This window comes from Lipotes vexillifer, unplaced genomic scaffold, assembly GCF_000442215.2.
Source record: "Lipotes vexillifer unplaced genomic scaffold, Lipotes_vexillifer_v1.1 scaffold626, whole genome shotgun sequence".
NCBI lineage: Eukaryota > Metazoa > Chordata > Mammalia > Artiodactyla > Lipotidae > Lipotes > Lipotes vexillifer.
Genome location: NW_006786303.1, coordinates 397,207 through 416,797, shown reverse-complemented (window position 1 = coordinate 416,797; position 19,591 = coordinate 397,207). Strand labels below are relative to the sequence as shown.

The window sequence follows — 19,591 nt, the reverse complement described above, 5'->3', positions numbered from 1 at the left end:
TCGGCATTCAGTGTCCTCAATTCCTCTCCTACTCTCTGTCAAAAATCTATTCTCACGGAAGGATCTGATCTGCCATTCACACTGGGGACAATGACAAGAAGGCAATGTTAATATCATCAGCTTTCCTTTTACCTCCACTCCAAACCACAGCACATTCTATCCTATTTGCCTCCATAATGTAACCCATGTCTAACGCCTCTCAGCACTATGTGAATGTCCATGTGAGTGGAGCAAAACCTGCTTGTTCCCAGCCCTGGCTCTGCTTCAGGCTGGCCTGAAAGTTGTCAAAGACTCTACCCACCCACTAGACCCACAGAGGCCAGATCTGCAGGTTTAAAAGATTCCACTTGGGGTTCTAATGTACAGAATTTCCTGGTCCAGGCCACTGCCTCAGGCCAAGAAGTCTTGCCAGGTACCCTGGACATCCTGTGAGCCCAGGGGAAAGGGCAGCTGGCATGGGTGTGACAGCTTTGAAGAGGTGGCCCTGAAGCTGGCCAGAGAGACAGCTAGAAGGAGCTGGGCCAATCCCCTAAGCAGCCCACATGGGTTTTGCTGACTGCGTCTCTAATTTTTTCATAATGAACGTATATATTTTGGTAATCAATTTTAAAATAATTTTAACAAAGGAAAAAGGAAGCCTTCAAGACCCTCAGGCTTTTCATAACCCCCTCCAAAATCAAGGGAGCCTCCATAGAAATGGAGATGGAATAACCATAGGAAAATGAAGATTCGTGCCTTGATTTTTCTGTCAAGGACGACCTTTCAGAAGACTAATTAACAGGCAGTAGAGGGTGGCAAGGAAGACACAGAGGCAGAGAAGAAAACAAACAAATAAAATTAGGGACATAAATATGTTCACTGGTCTGGTATCTAACTAACCCCAACTCAACATTCTTGATCTGACACCCTTCCCATTGGAATGTTTTGGGCCTGTCACTCACACACACACACACACACACACACACACACACACACACATATAACACACACACACACACACACACACACACACACACACACACACACACACACACACACACCAGATTGGCCTGAGACCTTGCTCCAGGGTTTCCCAGAGTGAGCAACTAAAAGTGTTGAAAGCATCATCGCATTGCCTCACCTGGGCAAAGGGAGAAAGGGTGTGTGGCCATCAGTCCCACAGAAGAGAACTAAACAGACTGAACAGGGCTGCTGAGGGGACTGGCCCCAGCTCCTTCTAGCTGTCTCTCTGGCCAGCTTGGAGGAAGATGGCTGACAGGGCATTGTGTGTTCTCTCATCCCCCGGCTTCCCTGGAGGGAAACGGGTGGTCTCAAGCGATGAACCCTGCAGCGTCACCCACTGCTTCTCCTAAGGAAGTGGGAGGACATATGGTGGGCTCATCATATGTGAGCCAAGCTCAATTAAAGGCCTGGCTTGAAAGGGTCGCCAAAATTTGAATCTTCTCTCCCCTGCCTGTTCAAGGTCCTTTCTCAGAAAAAGAAAAGCAAGCCTTCTGCCTGCAGGGTCACCTTCATCTCCAGGTACCCTGGCTCCCACTGCAAACTCATGCCAAACCCACATGTTGGGGCTGCAGGGGTCAACTGGGGAATCAAAAAAAAAAAAAAAAAAAAAAGGGTCCCAATGCAGCTCTCCAGCCTCTCAGTCTGTTCACATTCACATTCTGCTGTTTGTCCCTCATCAGAAGGAAGGCTGCACGGATCTACAGGCCAGAGCGGGCTCCGTGGATGTGTGAGCTGTGCCATCACGCAGGCCCCTCACTCAGAAGCCTCCCATCCCCCAACCTGCTTTACCGCTCTGCTCTCAACATCTTGAAATTCTTAAGAATTTTTTAACATGGGGTCCCGAGTTTTCATTCTGTACTGGGCACCACAACTTACATAGCTAGTCCTGTGCATAAGCTATTGCCTGGCATACAGTTGGGGTTTAATAAATACTGGCTCCTTTACTAAACGACCGGCATACATTTCCAGATCACTTTCAATGTGTCCTGTCAGCTCATCAGTGGCCTTGTCTCTCCCCTGTGTTTGGAAACCCAGAAAAACGTAACACCACAGGTACCCACCAAGCTGTCACATGAGCAAGGCCAAAGGTTGAGGGAGGACCGTCCCTGGGACTGGGTAGAATTACATGGGAAGGGAAGGTGGAGGGACAGCTGGATGTCCTGGTGGTCGCGCTCTGGGCTGGCCATGCATGTCGCTCCAGGTGTTTCCCAGGAGCATAGACCTGGGTTTGCGGGGTAAAATTCCTGGCTTTCTGGAGGACATGTGGAGCCAAAGGCAAGGCCGTGCCAGGTGTTGAAGTCCCCTGAAGTCCAGTCTGTGCGGGTCCCATATGGCCCCCAAACTCAGTCTACTAAGAGGTCTTTGCTGGCCCTACACACGGCTGCAGCTGCTGGATATGCAGCTCCCACCGCTCCCTGCTCAGCAGCTTCTGTTGGACGCGATGTCATGCTCACATCTTGGCAACTGGCCATCTGTATGGTTGGTGGGCGTCCAGGAGGATACACTCTCGGGCTCAGCCACAGCCCGGAAGGAAAACAAAAAGAGAAGAAACCCTCACATCAGCCAGTCCCAAGACCTGAGGACGCCGGCCCCTAAACACCGTTGGCCTGTACGGCCTCCAATTAGACCCTCAGCTTGGATTACTCCGGGAGGAAAGGACTGCTTCTCCAGAGCAGCAACTGCCTCGCACCCAATTTCTCTGTGAAAACATCAGCCCATTATTATCCCAACCTAAGGAATTGCAGCTCTCAGCCTCTAATTATTAAACGATACTTCTCAGCCAAATTGGCTTCCAGCCCCGACTCCATCACTGCCACCCCATCCTCATGCGAGGTCTTGAGTTTAACGTCTGTGAGGACCCAGAGGACAGACGGCACCTATCAGTTCAGTCCAGCAGCTCCCCACAGAAGTGAGAGGGATCAAGATGGCTCAAAATGGAGAGACAACACAGGCTCCTGGGCTGGCCGCAGGTGACAGAGCGGGATGGAGGCCTTTGCATCGGCTCTGCCTGCATCTGAAGAAACCTGACTTTCCCGGGCCACAAGGCATCTGCCTCCCCGGCCTCCCCACTCAGAAACACCCGCTTGCAATCAGGACCACCCCCTTCAATGTGCTAAGTTAGAAAAGAACATTTTAAAAGTTTTTTATCGTTGTAAAATACACGTAAAATTTACCATCTTAACCATTTTTAAGTTCACAGTTCTGTAGCATTGAGTATATTCACATTGCTGTGCAACTAATCTCCAGAACTCTTTTCATCTTGCAGAAGTGAAATTCTATATCCATTAAACAGCTCCCTATTCCCTCCTCCCCACAGCTCCTGGCCACTACCATTTCTGTCTCAATGAATTTAACTTTCTAGGTATGTCATATAAGTGGGATCACAAAGGATTTGTCCTTTTATGACTGGTTTATTTCACTCAGCAAAATGTCCTCCAGGTTCATCCACATTGTAACTAGTGTTAGAATTTCCTTTCTTCTTAAGGCTGAATAATATTCCATTTGTATGGAAACACCACATTTTGTTTATTCATTTATCCACTGATGGACACTTGGGTTGCTTCCACATTTTAGCTATTATTACTAATGCTACTATGAATATAGGTGTACGAATTTCTTCAAAATCCTTTTGGACATATACCCAGAAGTGGAGATGCTGGATCATATGGTAGTTCTATTTTTAATTTTTGGAGGAATTGCCATACTGTTTTCCACAGTGGCTGTACCATTTTACATTCCTACCAACAGGGTAAAAGGATTCCAATGTTTCCACATCCTCATCAACACTTGTTATTTTCTGTTGTTTGAGTTTTTTTAAATAGTAGGCATCCTAATGGGTGTGAGATGTAAAGAACATTTTTATGCAAAATATTTCCAGTATGGTAAATAAGCTGTTACGAGACAGGAAAAAGAGAAAGGAAAATATAAAGCCTAACAGGCAGCATTCTCAGGCTGAGGGTGCCTTCAGTCTCTCTGATGGCGTTTTGTAAAAAGGCTAATCCAGAAGTTTTGTCTACACTAATTTTGGTAACATCTACTGCCTCTGAAAAAAAGCTAGTTGTTCCCAAACCAAGATCACTTGCAAGTGTTTTCTCTACCCAGACAAGAAAGGAAACAGCAGGAAAGCAAAGAAGCAATACAGGGAAAATTCCCATAGGTTATTATTTTTAACAAAACACCAGAATTTATACATTTTATATAGTATTTACATAAACCACTTTCAAAGTAATAACCTTGGAAGTTTAGCTGCATATTCCAAAGATGATGTTATTTAGAGCTCCTCTCTAGGAAAGGTCTTTAGTCCTCATTTAATTATCATTTGGAAAATCAATCACATTAATTTACAGTCACATATAGATATGGTTCCCAAGGACTTCTGCCTGCCCCACAAATTAAATCTATTCTCAAAGGGTGGTGGCCATAAGACCAATACTGTAATCCTCAGTGCTTTATGGAAAGCCCCATAGGCTCCAAAAGCTATTTCAAAGTGCCTTGAGCCATGGCAGCCTCTGGCCAGTGAGTGTGGGGGCCAGAGCTGCTTGGGAGAGGTGGTACCTAGGGCTTCCCAGCACTCACCAGGGTGGGCAAACCCAGATCTAAGGCAAGTACAAGGTCATGCTCACGCCTTGTCCTTGGTTCCTGGTAGACAACCAGCCATATGTTGGCAATCAGAATTATTGAATAGACTTCTCAAATGTTCCGTTATACATTTAATCACATCCTGTAGAAGCAGCAAGTGTTCTCATAATGGATCAGTGTGCCACAGATCACATTTTAACCCTTTAGGGTTGGCAACTGATGAATCATCTACAAGATTAGGCATCTAGTTGGTATCTGATGGTGGCAATGTGCATGTTCTGTGTTTTTTTAAGAGGAGAACCGTAGGGTGCTACATTGCCTGGTATAGGGTGCCTGAAGCTGGGGTCACAGATCATCACCAGCTACCTTCAGGATGCCATCAGGCCAGGGGCTTGTTGTTTATGGCCCAAGAGATGCAAAATAAGAGTCCTTCTGGACTCAAAACGAAAGTCTTAAACCAGATTTAACTCTTCTTAGAAGGGCAGGTTATCTTTAAGCTAAAGACATGGTAAACTGTTCCCTTTCTCTGAACTCAGAGAAAAAGAAAGCATGTAATTTTGGAAGTAGTTTCTGTAAATCAAAAAAAAAATCTTAAAATTCAAAGTTGATATATTCATGATATATTCATTCAAAAAAAATAAAATTTTGGGCTTCCCTGGTGGCGCAGTGGTTGAGAGTCTGCCTGCTGATGTGGGGGACACGGGTTCATGCCCCGGTCCGGGAAGATCCCACATGCCACGGAGTGGCTGGGCCCGTGAGCCATGGCCGCTGAGCCTGCGCGTCCGGAGCCTGTGCTCCGCAACGGGAGAGGCCACAACAGTGAGAGGCCCGCGTACCGCAAAAAAAATTAAAAAATAAATAAAATTTTGTATTTTAACCTAATAGATTAAATTATCACAAAACATTTCCTCATATTTTCTAAAAGGGGATTTTGGTGTAACACATAACACATTTTATTTACATCACTGAAGTAAAACAACCAAGGAAAATCAATTTTTCTAACAGAGATTTGAGACATAGGGAAAAAATGAAATAGCCACATCTATACCTATCATGGGTTGAACTGTGTCCCCCAAAAGATATGTTCAAGTCCTAACCCCACACCCAGTCCCTGTGAATGTAATCTTATTTGGAAAGAGGGTCACTGTAATCAAGTTAAGATGAGGTCACACTGGATTAAGCTGGGCCACAATCCAATGACTGGTGTCCTTACATGAAGAAGGAAATGTGGGCACAGGGAGAACACCATGTGACGAAGGAGACTGGAGTGATGCATCTACAAGACAAGGGATGCCCAGGATTGCAGCAACCACCGGAAGGTAGGAAGAAGGAGGAAGGATCCTCCCCTCCTGAGCCTTCAGAGAGACACGGCCCTGCCCACACCTTGATTTCAGACTCCTGGCCTTCAAAACTGTGAGAAAATAAATTTCTGTTGTTTAAGCCACCCATTTTGTGGTAATTTGTTACTGCAGCCCTAGAAAACTAAAATAAAATTGCTGCTATCTGCATAGAAAGTTGCCTTTGGTTTCTATTGTCCACTGCTGGGCCCCTTGGCTTCCCTCTCAGTCAGGAAGAGTAAGTCCAGCTCTGTAGCCTATAAAGAAGCTCAGCTTCTTGCTTCAAATGGAGCCTCTATGTGAATTCCACAGGCATCTCTGCCCGCTGCTGTTGTCCCAAGAGTGCCCATGGATGGGCGGTGCACAGCACACACACGCTTGCATGGACTTCCCTCCACAGGAAAATCAGGGTATTCACTTCTCCCACTTTGGAAGCAGCCTCAAACACAGATGAGCTCTTTCCCGTAAGCATTATATTTGGTGCTGGGAAGAGGTAGTAGATGAATTTTCTTGGAAGTTTTAAGAGTCTTGGGTAACTAGGATTTCAGTAGTTTTATATTAATGATAAGAATAGCAATAATAATAGCTAACACTTGTGTCCTTACTTTGGGCCAGGCACTGTGAGAAGTGCTTCCTGTGCTCATTTAATCCTCACACCTTGGAGGTAGGACTATCATTTATCCCCATCTTACCGATGAGGAATCCAAGGTTCAGACATGTGGCCCAAAGTCTGATTTCCAAGCCTGAATTCCTAGCAAATTGCCATGTGTCCTCTCCAATGGAAAATGCCCTCCCTTTCTCCATTGCAGCTCCAGGCAGAGTCTAGTTTTACCTGGTCACGAATACAGCGGCATCCACGGGGGGCGTATCGTCCTTGCCTCCTGGAACCTGATTGTTGCCAAGGTACCGTGCGCCGCCATACTCCTCATTCTGCCAATGACAGAAGCTCTCCAGGGACCGCTCACCATGATGCCCAATGGACAATTTGGCCTAAAAGAAATCAGGGGGGCAGTTACAGAAGCAAATGCCCAGGGAAGCCAGAGTTCATGCTCAGACCACAATGTGGATGTTAAGGTGGAGACAGCTGCTCGCTGGGGCATCATTCAATGTCACCTGCCCACAATGCTGGTAGGAAGATGCAGAGACCCAGAGAGAGGCCATCAGGGGCCTTATCTATAAGTTTGAATGAAGACTATGTCATTAAAGAAAAGCTTTCTTCTTTTTGGCAAACTGAATACCATATCCAACGTTCTCACGTTCACTGCTTAACTCTGCAGATAACACTTTCATAAGGTGTTTCTGGTCAATCAAAAGACCAGAAAATGATGCTACAGAGCACTCAAATTTGGCCTGAAGCTCAGGTATAGCTCCAGAAGAGTAGCCATGATTCCAAAGACCTCACCATCAACTTTGCACCCATGAAACATGCGGCAGTGAAGGAGGGAGGCACACAGGCCCACTGCTCAAGGTTCCCCTGAGATTCTGAGCAGATTAACTGCACACCAAGCCTCCAGTAACAGTACCTGTCCTCCTTGCACCAGGCATCCCTGGTCCCTGGCCCAGGGCACAGTGTTGCCATCTGCAAAGCCAGGGAAGGAGGATAAAATACAACACTTGGACTCCTCCTCAGTGCTCAACAGCAACTAGGAAGCCTGGAGACCAGTTACATTTTCCGTTACTGTGCCGATGGGGACTTACAGGGCGCTGTCGTAGCAGGACAAGCTTGGTAACTTGAATGTTAACTTTAATTCCAAGGCTCTGGTGCTGAAACATATTGAATACCTATCAAGAGAGAAAAAAAGAAATAGATAGACATATAAATACAAAAATAAAAAAAAAAAAACAACAGCGGTATCCTGGATGGGATCCTGGAACAAAGAAAAGATAGTAGGTGAAAACTAAGGACATCTGCACAAACTATGGACTTGACTTAATAATAATGTAACAATATTGGTCCATTAGTTATAACAAACATACCATACTAATGTAAAATGTCAATAATAGGGGAAATTGTGTATGGGAACTCTCTGTACTACATGTTCAATTTTCCTATAAATCTAAAACACAAAATATAAATGAATAAAATATAAATGTATTTATTTATAAAATGAAATATAAATTTTATTCATTAAAAATTATATTAATTAAAAAAATTTTTTAAACTGTGTTCTTGCAGTACAAAAAAAATCTAAAGAAGAGTAATTATATGAAATTCAAATTTCAATGTTCATAATAAAGTCTTATTGGAACAAAAAAATACATATATGTGAGATATATAACCTAGATTTTATTTAAAAGGCCTTCTGAGTCCAAAAAACTCCCATAAATATAAATTCCTCAAGAGAAAGAAGTATAACAGAAAACTCTGTAATCACACACACATGTGCATACAAACATATACATGCAAAGATAAAATGGAAATCAGTTGGTTGAAAAAAATGTATAGGACAGGTGGTTTTGAAAAAAAGAAATGGATGTCTGATGATTCTGGTGTTTCCTGCAGAAAGATGAAGGGGATCTTTATGAAAGGATGGGGAAGGTCCATGCCTGTGGCAATCTGCCACGTGTCAACTTGTATCTTCTCTAACCCTCATCATAACCCATCAAGGTTGGTGTCTCCACAAACCTCGACTCAGTGACATAATAAAGCCACCAGCTCAAGACCCACTGCCAGTCAACTATGACTACAATCCAAATCCAGACTGTCCAGCCAAAAAGGCCATATTCCTTTTTCCACTGAATTCCTCATTCTAACCAAAGTTTGTCAGTGAGATAAAGTTATAGTAACAGAAAAGGATATGCCCTTCTCAGTTTTGCACCTCTTGTTGGTAGAACTTAATTATAAGGATCTCAACATCAAGAAATCAAAGGATTCAAGGAGAAGAGAGATAGGAAAACTCAAGTAAGGCAAAGGAATGAAAGGTGACGTAGACAGAAAAGAACCATCGGATTTGAGGACCCCCAGGTCATTACGATCCTCCTGAGTTCCTTCTCAGGAGAGACCAGGATTCAGGGAGGTACAATGGAGTAGGTGATGAGGGTAGTAGTGTAAGATATAGAGGGAAGAATCTTTTAAACATTCCCTTTTCTTTTTTTTTTTTTTTTTTTTTTTTTTTTTTTTTTTTTTTTTTTTTTTTCGGTGTCTCTGCCTCTCACTGTTGTGGCCTCTCCCGTTGCGGAGCACAGGCCGGTACGTGGGCCTCTCACTGTTGTGGCCTCTCCCGTTGTGGAGCACAGGCTCCGGACGCGCAGGCTCAGCGACTATGGCTCACAGGCCCAGCCGCTCAGCAGCATGTGGGATCTTCCCGGACTGGGGCACAAACCCGTGTCCCCTGCATTGGCAGGCGGACTCTCAACCACTGTGCCACCAGGGAAGCCCCCTTTTCTTTTTAAATTGGGAAAATACTTTTGTTTCATTATGTCCTTTTCTTCAGTATTATTGATATATAATTGATATACAACATTGTATTAGGTTCAGGTATACAACATGATTATATATATTATACTATATATCATAGTATATATAATATATACATATCTCAAAATGATTACCACAATAAGTTAACATCCATCACCTCACATAATTACAATTGTTTTTCTTGTGAAATAACTTTTAAGACCTACTCTCTTAGCAACTTTCAAATAGACCATACAGTACTGTTAACTATACTCATCATGCTGTATCTTACATCTCCAGATCTTATTTATCTTACAAATAAAAGCTTGTACCTTTTCACCACCTCTACCCATACCTCTACCCCCCACCTCTGGGAACCACCAATCTGTTTTCTGTATCTATGAGTTCAGGTTTTTTAGATTCCACATATAAGTGAAATCATACAGTGTTTGTTTTTCTCTAACTTATTTCACTTGGTTTTGAATATGCTTTTTTTTCCTGACAGACATAATCCAGAGGGAGAATTTTCTAGCAGGGGCATTAAAATTTTCTCTCCAGTACATCAGCAGCAACATAAAGCAATGACCACAGCCAACAGCGTGGCCACAGTTAATTCAGGCCATGTGAAGCTGGACACGGCGTCGGGCACACAAGCGGCAGAAGCCAGGCACGCACAGTGCTTGAGCATCTGTGTGACAAAGGAATTAGCTGTGTCAGTGCTTGGATTTTTCCCTTTGAAAACTATTATTAAAGCAAAACAGAATCTTTGTGTAATTTAATATTCTTTCCCACAAGGAAAAATACAACATATTCAGTTCTTCTGTTCTCACTACCCCCTCCCAAAACTTTTTCTTTCCTCAAGAACAAAATTGCAGTCATTTTTTTTATACTAAACCATCTGTAGGCCAATTCTGAAGTCCTACCTTAACTACCTATCCTTAAACCTGGGTGAAGAAGGGAAAAGCACATAACTTTTTCCTTTTTTCTGAGAACCACCCAACGGCTGTAAATCAAATTTTTCCAGAAATATTCAGCCTTAGGATTGGGCCCAAACTGGAAAACCTCAATTCAAAACATGAAAACTAGAAAGAATGAAAACTTGAAATTATGAGGGAGAAAATTCAAGTCACACAGGGTTTCAAGGTGCAATCTAAACACTGCCTGTAACAGCAATGGCAGCCAAAGACATTAAAGAATATTGTGGGTTTAAAGCAATAACACAGGAAAGCAATTCTCAGTGATGTTCTGACACGCCCCCTGAAAGCAGCATAAAGAACAGAGCCTGAATGGAATGATGCAAGTTTCAGGAAGGAAAAAGCTATAGAAACAAACTCCCTCGTCAGAATCCCCCGCTCTCCAGTCCGGCTGAGGACAGTTCTGCACATCCCATGTACCGTGACCCCAAAAGGCTCAGGTACTTTTCTTGGAGCAAATACACAAAAAATATGTGAGCTGGAGGGGGAGAAAAGCTTCATGCTCTAGAGGCTGGGACGGAGGGCGAGATGGGGAACTGTTGTTTAATGAGTGTAGAGTTTCCGTCTTGCCAGATGACAAAGTTCTAAGGTTTGATTGCACAACAATGTGAATATAATTAATGATACTGAACTGTACACTTAAAAATGACTATATGGTAAATCCTGTTATGTGTATTTTACCAAATTAAACTTTTTCATTAATTAATTTAAGACAAGAAGCTTCATGCTCTGAACAATGTTCTCTAGTAAGCCTGCAGGAAGGTACCCCCCTTGATGTGTAACTGGGATGCCCACATTCAGGAGAGCAGGCAGGAGCGACCATAGCTAAAGCACCTTGTCACCTGAGCAGACCACGCTCCCACAAAGCCCAGCAGAGCACAGGGCCAGGCAGACGCACAGGATCTCCCTCAAGGCCCAGTGCCAAGCCAGGCGAGCCGGGTGAGCCAGACGAGAATCCAACGACAGCCACAGAACACAAAGCAGCAGGCCTCAAAGACATGTAAGGAAGTCTCCCTGTTCTCCTCTGTCATGGAAATTCACACTCAGGAGAGTCTTGGAGGCAGCGGCCCCATGATGTTTAGGGAGACACCTGGATGGGCAGGGAATAGCACAACCAATTGTCTGGAAAGTCTGTCTCCTGCATCCATCCAGCTCTGGCTGCATCCTGGCAAGTGTTCAGAGCCCCAGCTTCATTTGTCACATTTCCTTGGCAGCCTGGGGGCCAAGTGGGTGGACCCACTGCCAGCAGCACACTGCAGGGCTGCCCTGGCTGGGCGACATGGTGACACGGTCAGGGAGGGGTAGACAGGGACAGGTGATGGGGGCACATGGGGAGGAGCTGTTCGCAATGCCAGGTGGGGTTTTCACATGAACACCACCTACCTGGTGACTTAGGGCCTCCCCAGGGACAGATGGGAAGTGGAGGTGACTCCCTCACATCGCAGGCCACACCCATCCAGACCCGCACCCTGGAGGGGGCTATATTCTCTAGCAGTCCCTCTGAGCGGGGTCCCTGAAGCAGCAGCACCAACATGGCCTGAGCACATTTTGGAAACGCATTCTGGAGCCCACCCCAGACCCCATGAATCAGAACCCGGTGGAGGAGGGTGGGCCCAGCCATCTGCATTCCACAAGGCCCCCAGCAGCTTCCCATCATGGCCATTGAGGTGTGGGAACCAGTGAGTGCTCTAGCACTGCTGCTTGTTTCTCTGCTCACCAGAGAGAGGCTTGTTGTCTGTTTCACATGGTAATTGAGTCAAATTGATGTCATTTTTCCTCCAAACAGAACTTGCCTGGAGCGGCTCAGGTTTTCATTCCACTCTGTGGTTGTTAAGGAAGCTAAAAACAACCAAAGCTCTTTCAAGTGGCCGCATTTTCCAATTTGGCTGCCCAAACCCAGGGCTTCTAGTGTCAGCACCACCTGTTTCCATCTGCAATTTGTTCTTTAAAATATTCCTGCTTCTGTGTCACCACCACCCTCAACCAAAGGAAAATCAAGTCACATACATAAAAAGGCACTACAGCATATTTGGAAAATCAACCAAAGCCCACTCAGGGCACCCACTGCGGCTTGCTGACAGCTCAGAGACACAGGTCTGGCCGAAGTTTCTCCCTCCACACATTCCTGCACAGGTGAGCAGATTGCTGGGACACATAGCCCAGTGGGACTCTATACCCCTCTGAGCCAGGTGGAGGGATCTTTCAAAACACAAATCAGTGTATACCACTCTTCTACTTGACCCCTGCACAGCTTCCCCGTCGCACATGCAGTGAAGCCGCTCTCCATGCCCTGACCCCTGAGGGGGCTGCCGGAGCACCTCTCACTGTGCCCCACCCTCCCCATCACCCACCAGGAATCACCTCTCCCTGTGCCTCCCAAATGCCAGACTGACTCCCACTGGCTGGCTCCTTATGTCAGTGTAATGCCTTCCCTTCTAAGTGGAGGGTCACTCATCACAGAGGTATCCCTGACTGCCCCAGTCACTTGCTATCACCTGGATCTTTGCATAGCAGTTTATAAAATTTGCACACAAATCCCTGATTTGTGTGTTGAGTACTGTCTGTTGGTGCCACCACATGAGTTCCATGAGGATAGGACCTGTTGTGGTCCCTACTCGATCCCCAGTCCCTAGGAAGTCCCCAGCACACATTAGGTACCCAATAAATATAACTGAATGGAATTAGTGAGTGCATCTCATTATTTTATGGTGGTAAAAAACATATAACATAAAATTTACCATCTTAACCATTTTTAAGTATACAGTTCAGTAGTGTTAAATACATTCTCATTATTGTGCTACCATCACCACCATCCACCTTCAGAGCTTTTTTATGTTCCCAAACTGGACCTCTGCACCCATTAAACACCACTTTCTCATTCCCCTCTCCCCTCAGCCCCCAGCAACCACCACTACTTTCTGTCTCTATGAATTTGACTACTCTAGGCACCTCTTATGAGTGGACTCATACAGAACCTGTCTTTTTGTGATTGGCTTATTTCCTTAACATAATGTCCTCAAGGTTCATCTATGTCATAGCATGCATCAGTTTCTTTCCTTTTCAAATATGAATAATATTCTATTGTATATATATATATGTACACATATATATTTTTGTTTATCCTTCAATGGACATTTGGGTTACTTCCTCCTTTTGTGAATTATGTGTGAATAATGCTGCCATGAACAAATACTCTTGGAGACTCTGCTTCAATTCATTTTGTGTATGTACCCCAAAGTGGAACCATAGAATCATGTCATGTGAGTGAACCTCTTTTATGCTTTGGTCTGTGTAGTGTCTGGACACTTTGCCGGGATTTTTTAAATTTCCTTTTCTCTTTTGGCTAAAGATGTTGTTTTCATTGGGGAAGTTCCCCACTGGGTGAGCTCTGGAGAAAGGAAGGAACCCTCTTTCCACGGTGGAAACTCACTCTGCCTGCCACAGAAGCCCTGGAGGGGCACTGGCAGTGGAGAGATGGTCCCAGGACACAACAGTGGCAGCAAGACTGCAGCCCATACTCCTGGCGGGAACTCAGCCTTGCTCTCTCCTGCTGCCTGGCCCCTCTCCCTTGAGTCTCCTGCCCCTTACCCTCCCCCCAGTTCTGAGGCTGGTGACCCAGCCTTCCTTTTGATTCTGGGCTCCTCTGTATATGGCTCCAAAAACATGTTTCCTCTTCTGCTTCAGTTAGCCCAGATCTAGTTTCTTCTGCTTATAATCAAAACCCCTGACTGATACAAGAACCAAGCTCACTGCTCTGTGATTTACAAAGCTCCTTTATTCCTTGTTTTAAAACGGGACCACTCTGCATGATGCTGGTAGGGGAACCACTGACCAAAACCACCCACCCTGGCCAGGCACCACAGTAACCATCTGTATGAGTTGTTTTACGACAGAAAGTCCTGGTAGGGAACATGGAACTAATAAGCCACCACCAACCTGAAGAATTCGGGAAAGGTCAAAAGGAGACGCCAGTCCATATGTCCTACCAACCTCCCAGAATCCTCCTCGCTGGAATCCATCTTGGCTGAGCGATGCGCGCACCACCAAGAAGGACCCTGAGTCAGAATGATTGGCCAGAGACCACCCAAAAACTAATCCCAACACCATAAAACCCGAGACTGCGAGCCATGTGGCAGAGCAGTTCTCCTGGGTTCCCTTACCCTCCTGCTCTCCACCCGGGTGCCCATTCCCAATAAAGTCTCTTGCTTTGTTAGCACACGTCTCCTTGGTCAATTCATTTCCAAATGTTAGACAAGAGCCCACTCTTGGGCCCTAGAAGGGATCCCCCTTCCTGCAACAATGCCAGGGTTGTTTTAGTACCACTTCCATGCTTTACAAGTCCTCAAAAATGACCAAAGTGACTGCTCTCACAGCAGCCACTTCTTCTGTTGCTCTGAAGACTAATTCAACAGGGCTCAGAGGTGAAGTCGTTTGTAGCAGCCAAGCATGCTCTCAGAACAGTTCTTTCCCACCACACTTGTTTAATCAGCTCCATCTTGATACCTCCTCCTTGAAGGACAAGATGTGAGAGGGGCTGAAGGGGACCACCCATACACAGTGGGCTGTGTGGGAGGTGTAAATATGTAATTGCATTTATGTAGAAACACTTTCTACCAGAGTTTAGGACACCACATCTGTGTGACATACTTAGAATACAAAAGGCTTTTCAGAAGTAAATTAATTGAGGAATTAAAAAAGGAAAGCCAGTGTTTACACAACTTCAGCACTAAATCCTTTGCAAAGGATGTTAGAAAATGGCATTAGTCGCTCATTTATGAGTTCACAGATGCCACAAAAATTTCTTGATCACCTGCACATGTACAAGGCACTGGGGAAATAACGACAAGGGTGTACACACAGTCCTACCTCGATGAGCTTATAGATGGTGCAAAGACAGTAAGCAGGGTGGGTTTTTAAAAATTCTGTTAAATATGCATAATATGAAATTTACATTTTTAAGTGTATGGTTTAGTGGCATTAAGTACACTCAGATTGTTGTAGAACAATCACTACTATCCATCTACAGAACTTTTTCATCTTCCCCAATTGAAACTCTGTAGCTATTAAACACTAACTCTCCATTCCCCATCCTGCTCTAGCCCCTGGCAACCACCATTCTACTTTCTGTCTCTATGAATTTGACTACTCCAGGCACTTCATTTGAGTGTAATCATACAGTATTTGTACAGTATTTATACTTTTGTGACTGGCTTATTTCATTTAACATAATGTTCTCAAGGTTCATCCTTGTAGCATGTGTCAGAATTTCCTTCCTTTTTTAAGGCTGAATGATAGTTAATTGAGTGTATATACCACATTTTGTCTACCCATTCATCCTTCAGTGAACATTGAGTTGCTTCCTCCTTTTGACTATTGTGAATAATGCTGCTATGAACATGGGTGTACAAGTTTCTGCTCATGACCCTGCTTTCACTTCTTTGGGGTATATACCCAGAAGTGGATCATATTAAAATTCTATTTTTTTTAAGAACCATCATACTGTTTTCCAAAGGAGCTACACCATTTTATGGTCCCAAGAACAGTACACAAGGGTGCCCATTTCTCCATATCCTTGTTAACACCTGTTATTTTACAATTTTTTTAGTAACAGCATTTTAATGAGTGACATAATATCTCATTGTGGTTTTGATTTGCATTTCTCTAATGATTAGTGACACTGAATATCTTTTCATATGATTACTGGCCATTTGTGTATCTTCTTTGGAGAAATGTCTATTCAAGCCCTTTGCCCATTTTAAAATCAGGTTTAGTTTTGTTGTTGTTGAATTTTAGGTGTTCTCTATATATTCTGGATATTATCAGATATGTAATTTGCAAGTATTTTCTCCCATTTTTTGAGTTGCCTTTTTACTCTGTTTATAGTGTCCTTTGATGCATAAGTTTTAAAATTTGGTGAAGACCAATTTGTCTACTTTTTTCTTTTGTTGCCTGTGCCTTTGGTGTAATATCCAAGAAATTATTGCCAAATCCAATGTCAGGAAGTTTTCCTCTATGTTTTCTTCTAGGATTTTTATAGTTTTAGCTCTTACATTCAGGTCTTTAACCCATTTTGAATTAACTTTTGTATATGATGTTAGGTAAGGGTCCAACTTCATTCTTTTGCATGTACATATCCAGTCTTCCCATCACCATTTGTTCAAAAGACTGTCACTTCCCCATTGAATGGTCTTTGTAGTCTTGCTGAAAAGCATTTGACCACATATGTCAGAGTATATTTCTGGGCTCTCTATTCGATTCCACTGGTCTATATGTTTGTCTTTATGCCAGTATCACAGTGTTTTGATTACTATACCTTTGTAGTAAATTTTGAAATCAGGAAATATGAGTATTCCAACTTTTTCTTTTCCAAGATTGTTTTGGCTATTCAGGGTCTCTCGAGATTCCATGCAAATTTTAGAATGAATTTCTCAATTTCTGCAAGGAAAAATGTTGTTAGGATTTTGCTAGTGACTGCATGAATCTGTACATTGCTTTCGGCAGTACTGACATCTTAATTATAAGACTTCTAATCCATGAACATCAGTGTCTTTCCATTTATTTATGTCTTCTTTTTTTCCATCAGTGTTTTGTAGTTTTTAGTGTACAAGTTTTTCACCTCTTTGATTAATTCCTAAGTATTTTATTCTTTTTGACACTATTGTAAATGGAATGGTTTTCTTAATTTCCTTTTCAGATTGTTCATTGTCAGTTACAGAAATGCAACTGATTTGTGTATACTGGTTTTGCACCCTGCTAATTTGCTGAATTATTTTATTAGTTCTAATTTTTGTGTGTAGGATTTCATGATTTTCTACATGGCTCATGCTATCTGTAAACACAGATAATTTTACTTCTTCCTTTCCTAATTGGATGCCTTTTCTTTTTCTTGATTAATTGCTCTGGCTAGGACTTCCAGTACTATGTTGCATAGAAGTAGTGAAAGTAAGCATCCTTGTCTTGTTCCTGATCTTAGAGGAGAAGTTTTCAATATGTCACCATTGAGTATTACATTCACTATGGGTTTTTCATATATGGCTTTTATGATGTTGAGATAACTTTCTTCTATTCCTAGTTTCTTGTTTTTTATCATGAAAGACAGATGAATTTTATCCAATGCTTTTTCAACATCGACGATTATGTGATATTTTGCTTCCTTCTGTTAATGTGGTGTATTACACTGCTTGATTTTTGCATGCTGAACCATCCTTGCATTCTAGAAATAAATCCCAGTTTGTCATGGTGCACAATATGATTCTGGTTTGCTAGTATTTTGTTGAGAATTTTTGTAATAATGCTCAAAAGGGAAATTGCTTTCTTATTCATAAGGAACTACAGTTTTCTTTTCTTGTAGTGTCTTTATCTGGCTTTGGTATGAAGGCAATGCTAGCTTCATAGAAAAGAGGTGAAAGCATTTTCTCCTCTTCAGTTTTTTGGAAGAGTTTGAGGAGGATTGATTAATTAGTTCTCCTTTAAATGTACGGTATAATTCACCAGTTAAGCTGTCAGGTTCAGGGCTTTCCTTTGTCAGGAGATTTCTGATTATTGATTCAATCACCTTACTAGTTATAGGTCTATTCAGATTTTCTAGATCTTTGTGATTAAGTCTTGGTAAGCTCTGTGTTTCTATAGGTATTTGTCCAGTTCACCTAGGTTATCCGATCTGTGGGCATACAATGGTTCATGGTATTTTTTTTTTGAATTTTTGAATTTTATTTATTTTTTTATACAGCAGGTCCTTATTAGTCATCAATTTTATACACATCAGTGTATACATGTCAATCCCAATTGCCCAATTCATATAGTATTCTTTTATAATCCTTTTTGCTTCTATAGAATTGGTAGTCATACCCCCACTTTCATTTCTGACTTTAGTAATTCAAGTGTTTTTTAATTAATCAGTCTAGCTAAAGATTTATCAATTTTGTTAATTTTTTTGAAAAATCAATTCTTGGTTTTATTGATTTTCTCTATTGTTTTTCTATTCTTTATTTTATTTATTTCTGCTCTAATCTTTATTATTTCCTTCCTTCTGCTAGCTTTGAGTTTAGTTTGCTCTTCTAGCTCTTTAAGGTGTGAAGTTAGGTTATTGATTTGAGATCCTTCTTCTAATGTAAGCATTTTATAGCTATACATTTCCTTCTAAGCACTGCTTTCACTGTGTTCCATAAGTTTCGGTATGTTGTGTTTTCATTTTAATTCAGCTTTATGCATTTTCTCATTTCCCCTGTGATTTCTCCCTTGACCCACTGGTTGTCTAAGAGTGTGTTGTTTAATTTCCACATATTTGTGAATTCTCCAGTTTTCCTTCTGTTACTGATTTCTAACTTAATCCCACTGTGGTTGGAGAAGATACTTTGTATGATATCTTTTAAATCTGATGAAACTTAATCTGTGAGCTAATATACAGTATATCCTGGAGCATGCCCCATGTGCATTTGAAAAAAAAAGAAATATCCTGCTGTTACTGGGTAGAGTGTTCTGTATATCTTGTTAGATCTAGTTGGCTTATTGTATTGCTCAAGTCCTCTATATCGTTACTTACCTTCTGTCTAGTTTTCCTATCCACTACTGAGAGTGGGGGAGCGGGGGACCGGGGGTGAAGTCTCTAATTATTATTATAGAAAACTGCATATTTCTCACTACCATTCTACAAATTTTTGTTTCATATATTTTAATGATTTGTTATTAGGTGCATAAATACTTGTAACTGTTATATCTTCTTCCTATATTGAAACTTTTATTAATATACAGTATCCTTCTTTGTCTCTTGTAACTTTTTTTTTGACTAAAGTCTATCTTGTATCATATTAGTATAACCACTCATGATCTCTTATGGTTACTATCTGCATGGAATATCTTTTTCCATTCTTTTACTTTCAATTTATTTGTGTTTTTTGATATACAGTGAGCCTCTTGTACACATTGGAGAATTTTTTTATATTCATTCTGCCAATCTGTCTTCTGACTGGAGAGTTTAATCCATACATTTAAGATAATTACTGACAAGGAGGGACTTACCTGTGCATTTTGCTATTTGTTTTCTATATGTTGTATAGCTTTTCTTTTGGTCCCTCATTTCCTACATTACTGATTTTTTTGCATGCTGAATTTTTTATGGTGAAACTTTTTAATTCCCTTCTCATTTCCTTTTATGTATATTTTATAGCTCTTTTCCTTTTGGTTACTATGAGCATTACATTTAACATCCTAATGTTATAGGACTCTGATTTTATACCAGCTAAAATTCAATAGCATACAAAAACTCCACAGCAAGATGATTTTTTTTTTTTTTTTTTTTTTGC

At 42.3% G+C, this 19,591-nt stretch overlaps 1 protein-coding gene across 1 annotated transcript in view; it reads right to left on the bottom strand.

Moving 5' to 3' along the window:
• ADAMTS17 (ADAM metallopeptidase with thrombospondin type 1 motif 17) overlaps nucleotides 1-19,591 on the bottom strand; it is a 347,890-nt gene that overhangs the window by 251,740 nt on the left and 76,559 nt on the right. Inside the window, exons 5-6 of the mRNA XM_007458461.1 lie at nucleotides 7,617-7,700; nucleotides 6,751-6,908 (exon numbers count right to left, since the gene is read on the bottom strand). Coding sequence (XP_007458523.1) covers nucleotides 6,751-6,908; nucleotides 7,617-7,700 — 242 coding nt within the window. The remainder of the gene's footprint in view (nucleotides 1-6,750; nucleotides 6,909-7,616; nucleotides 7,701-19,591) is intronic.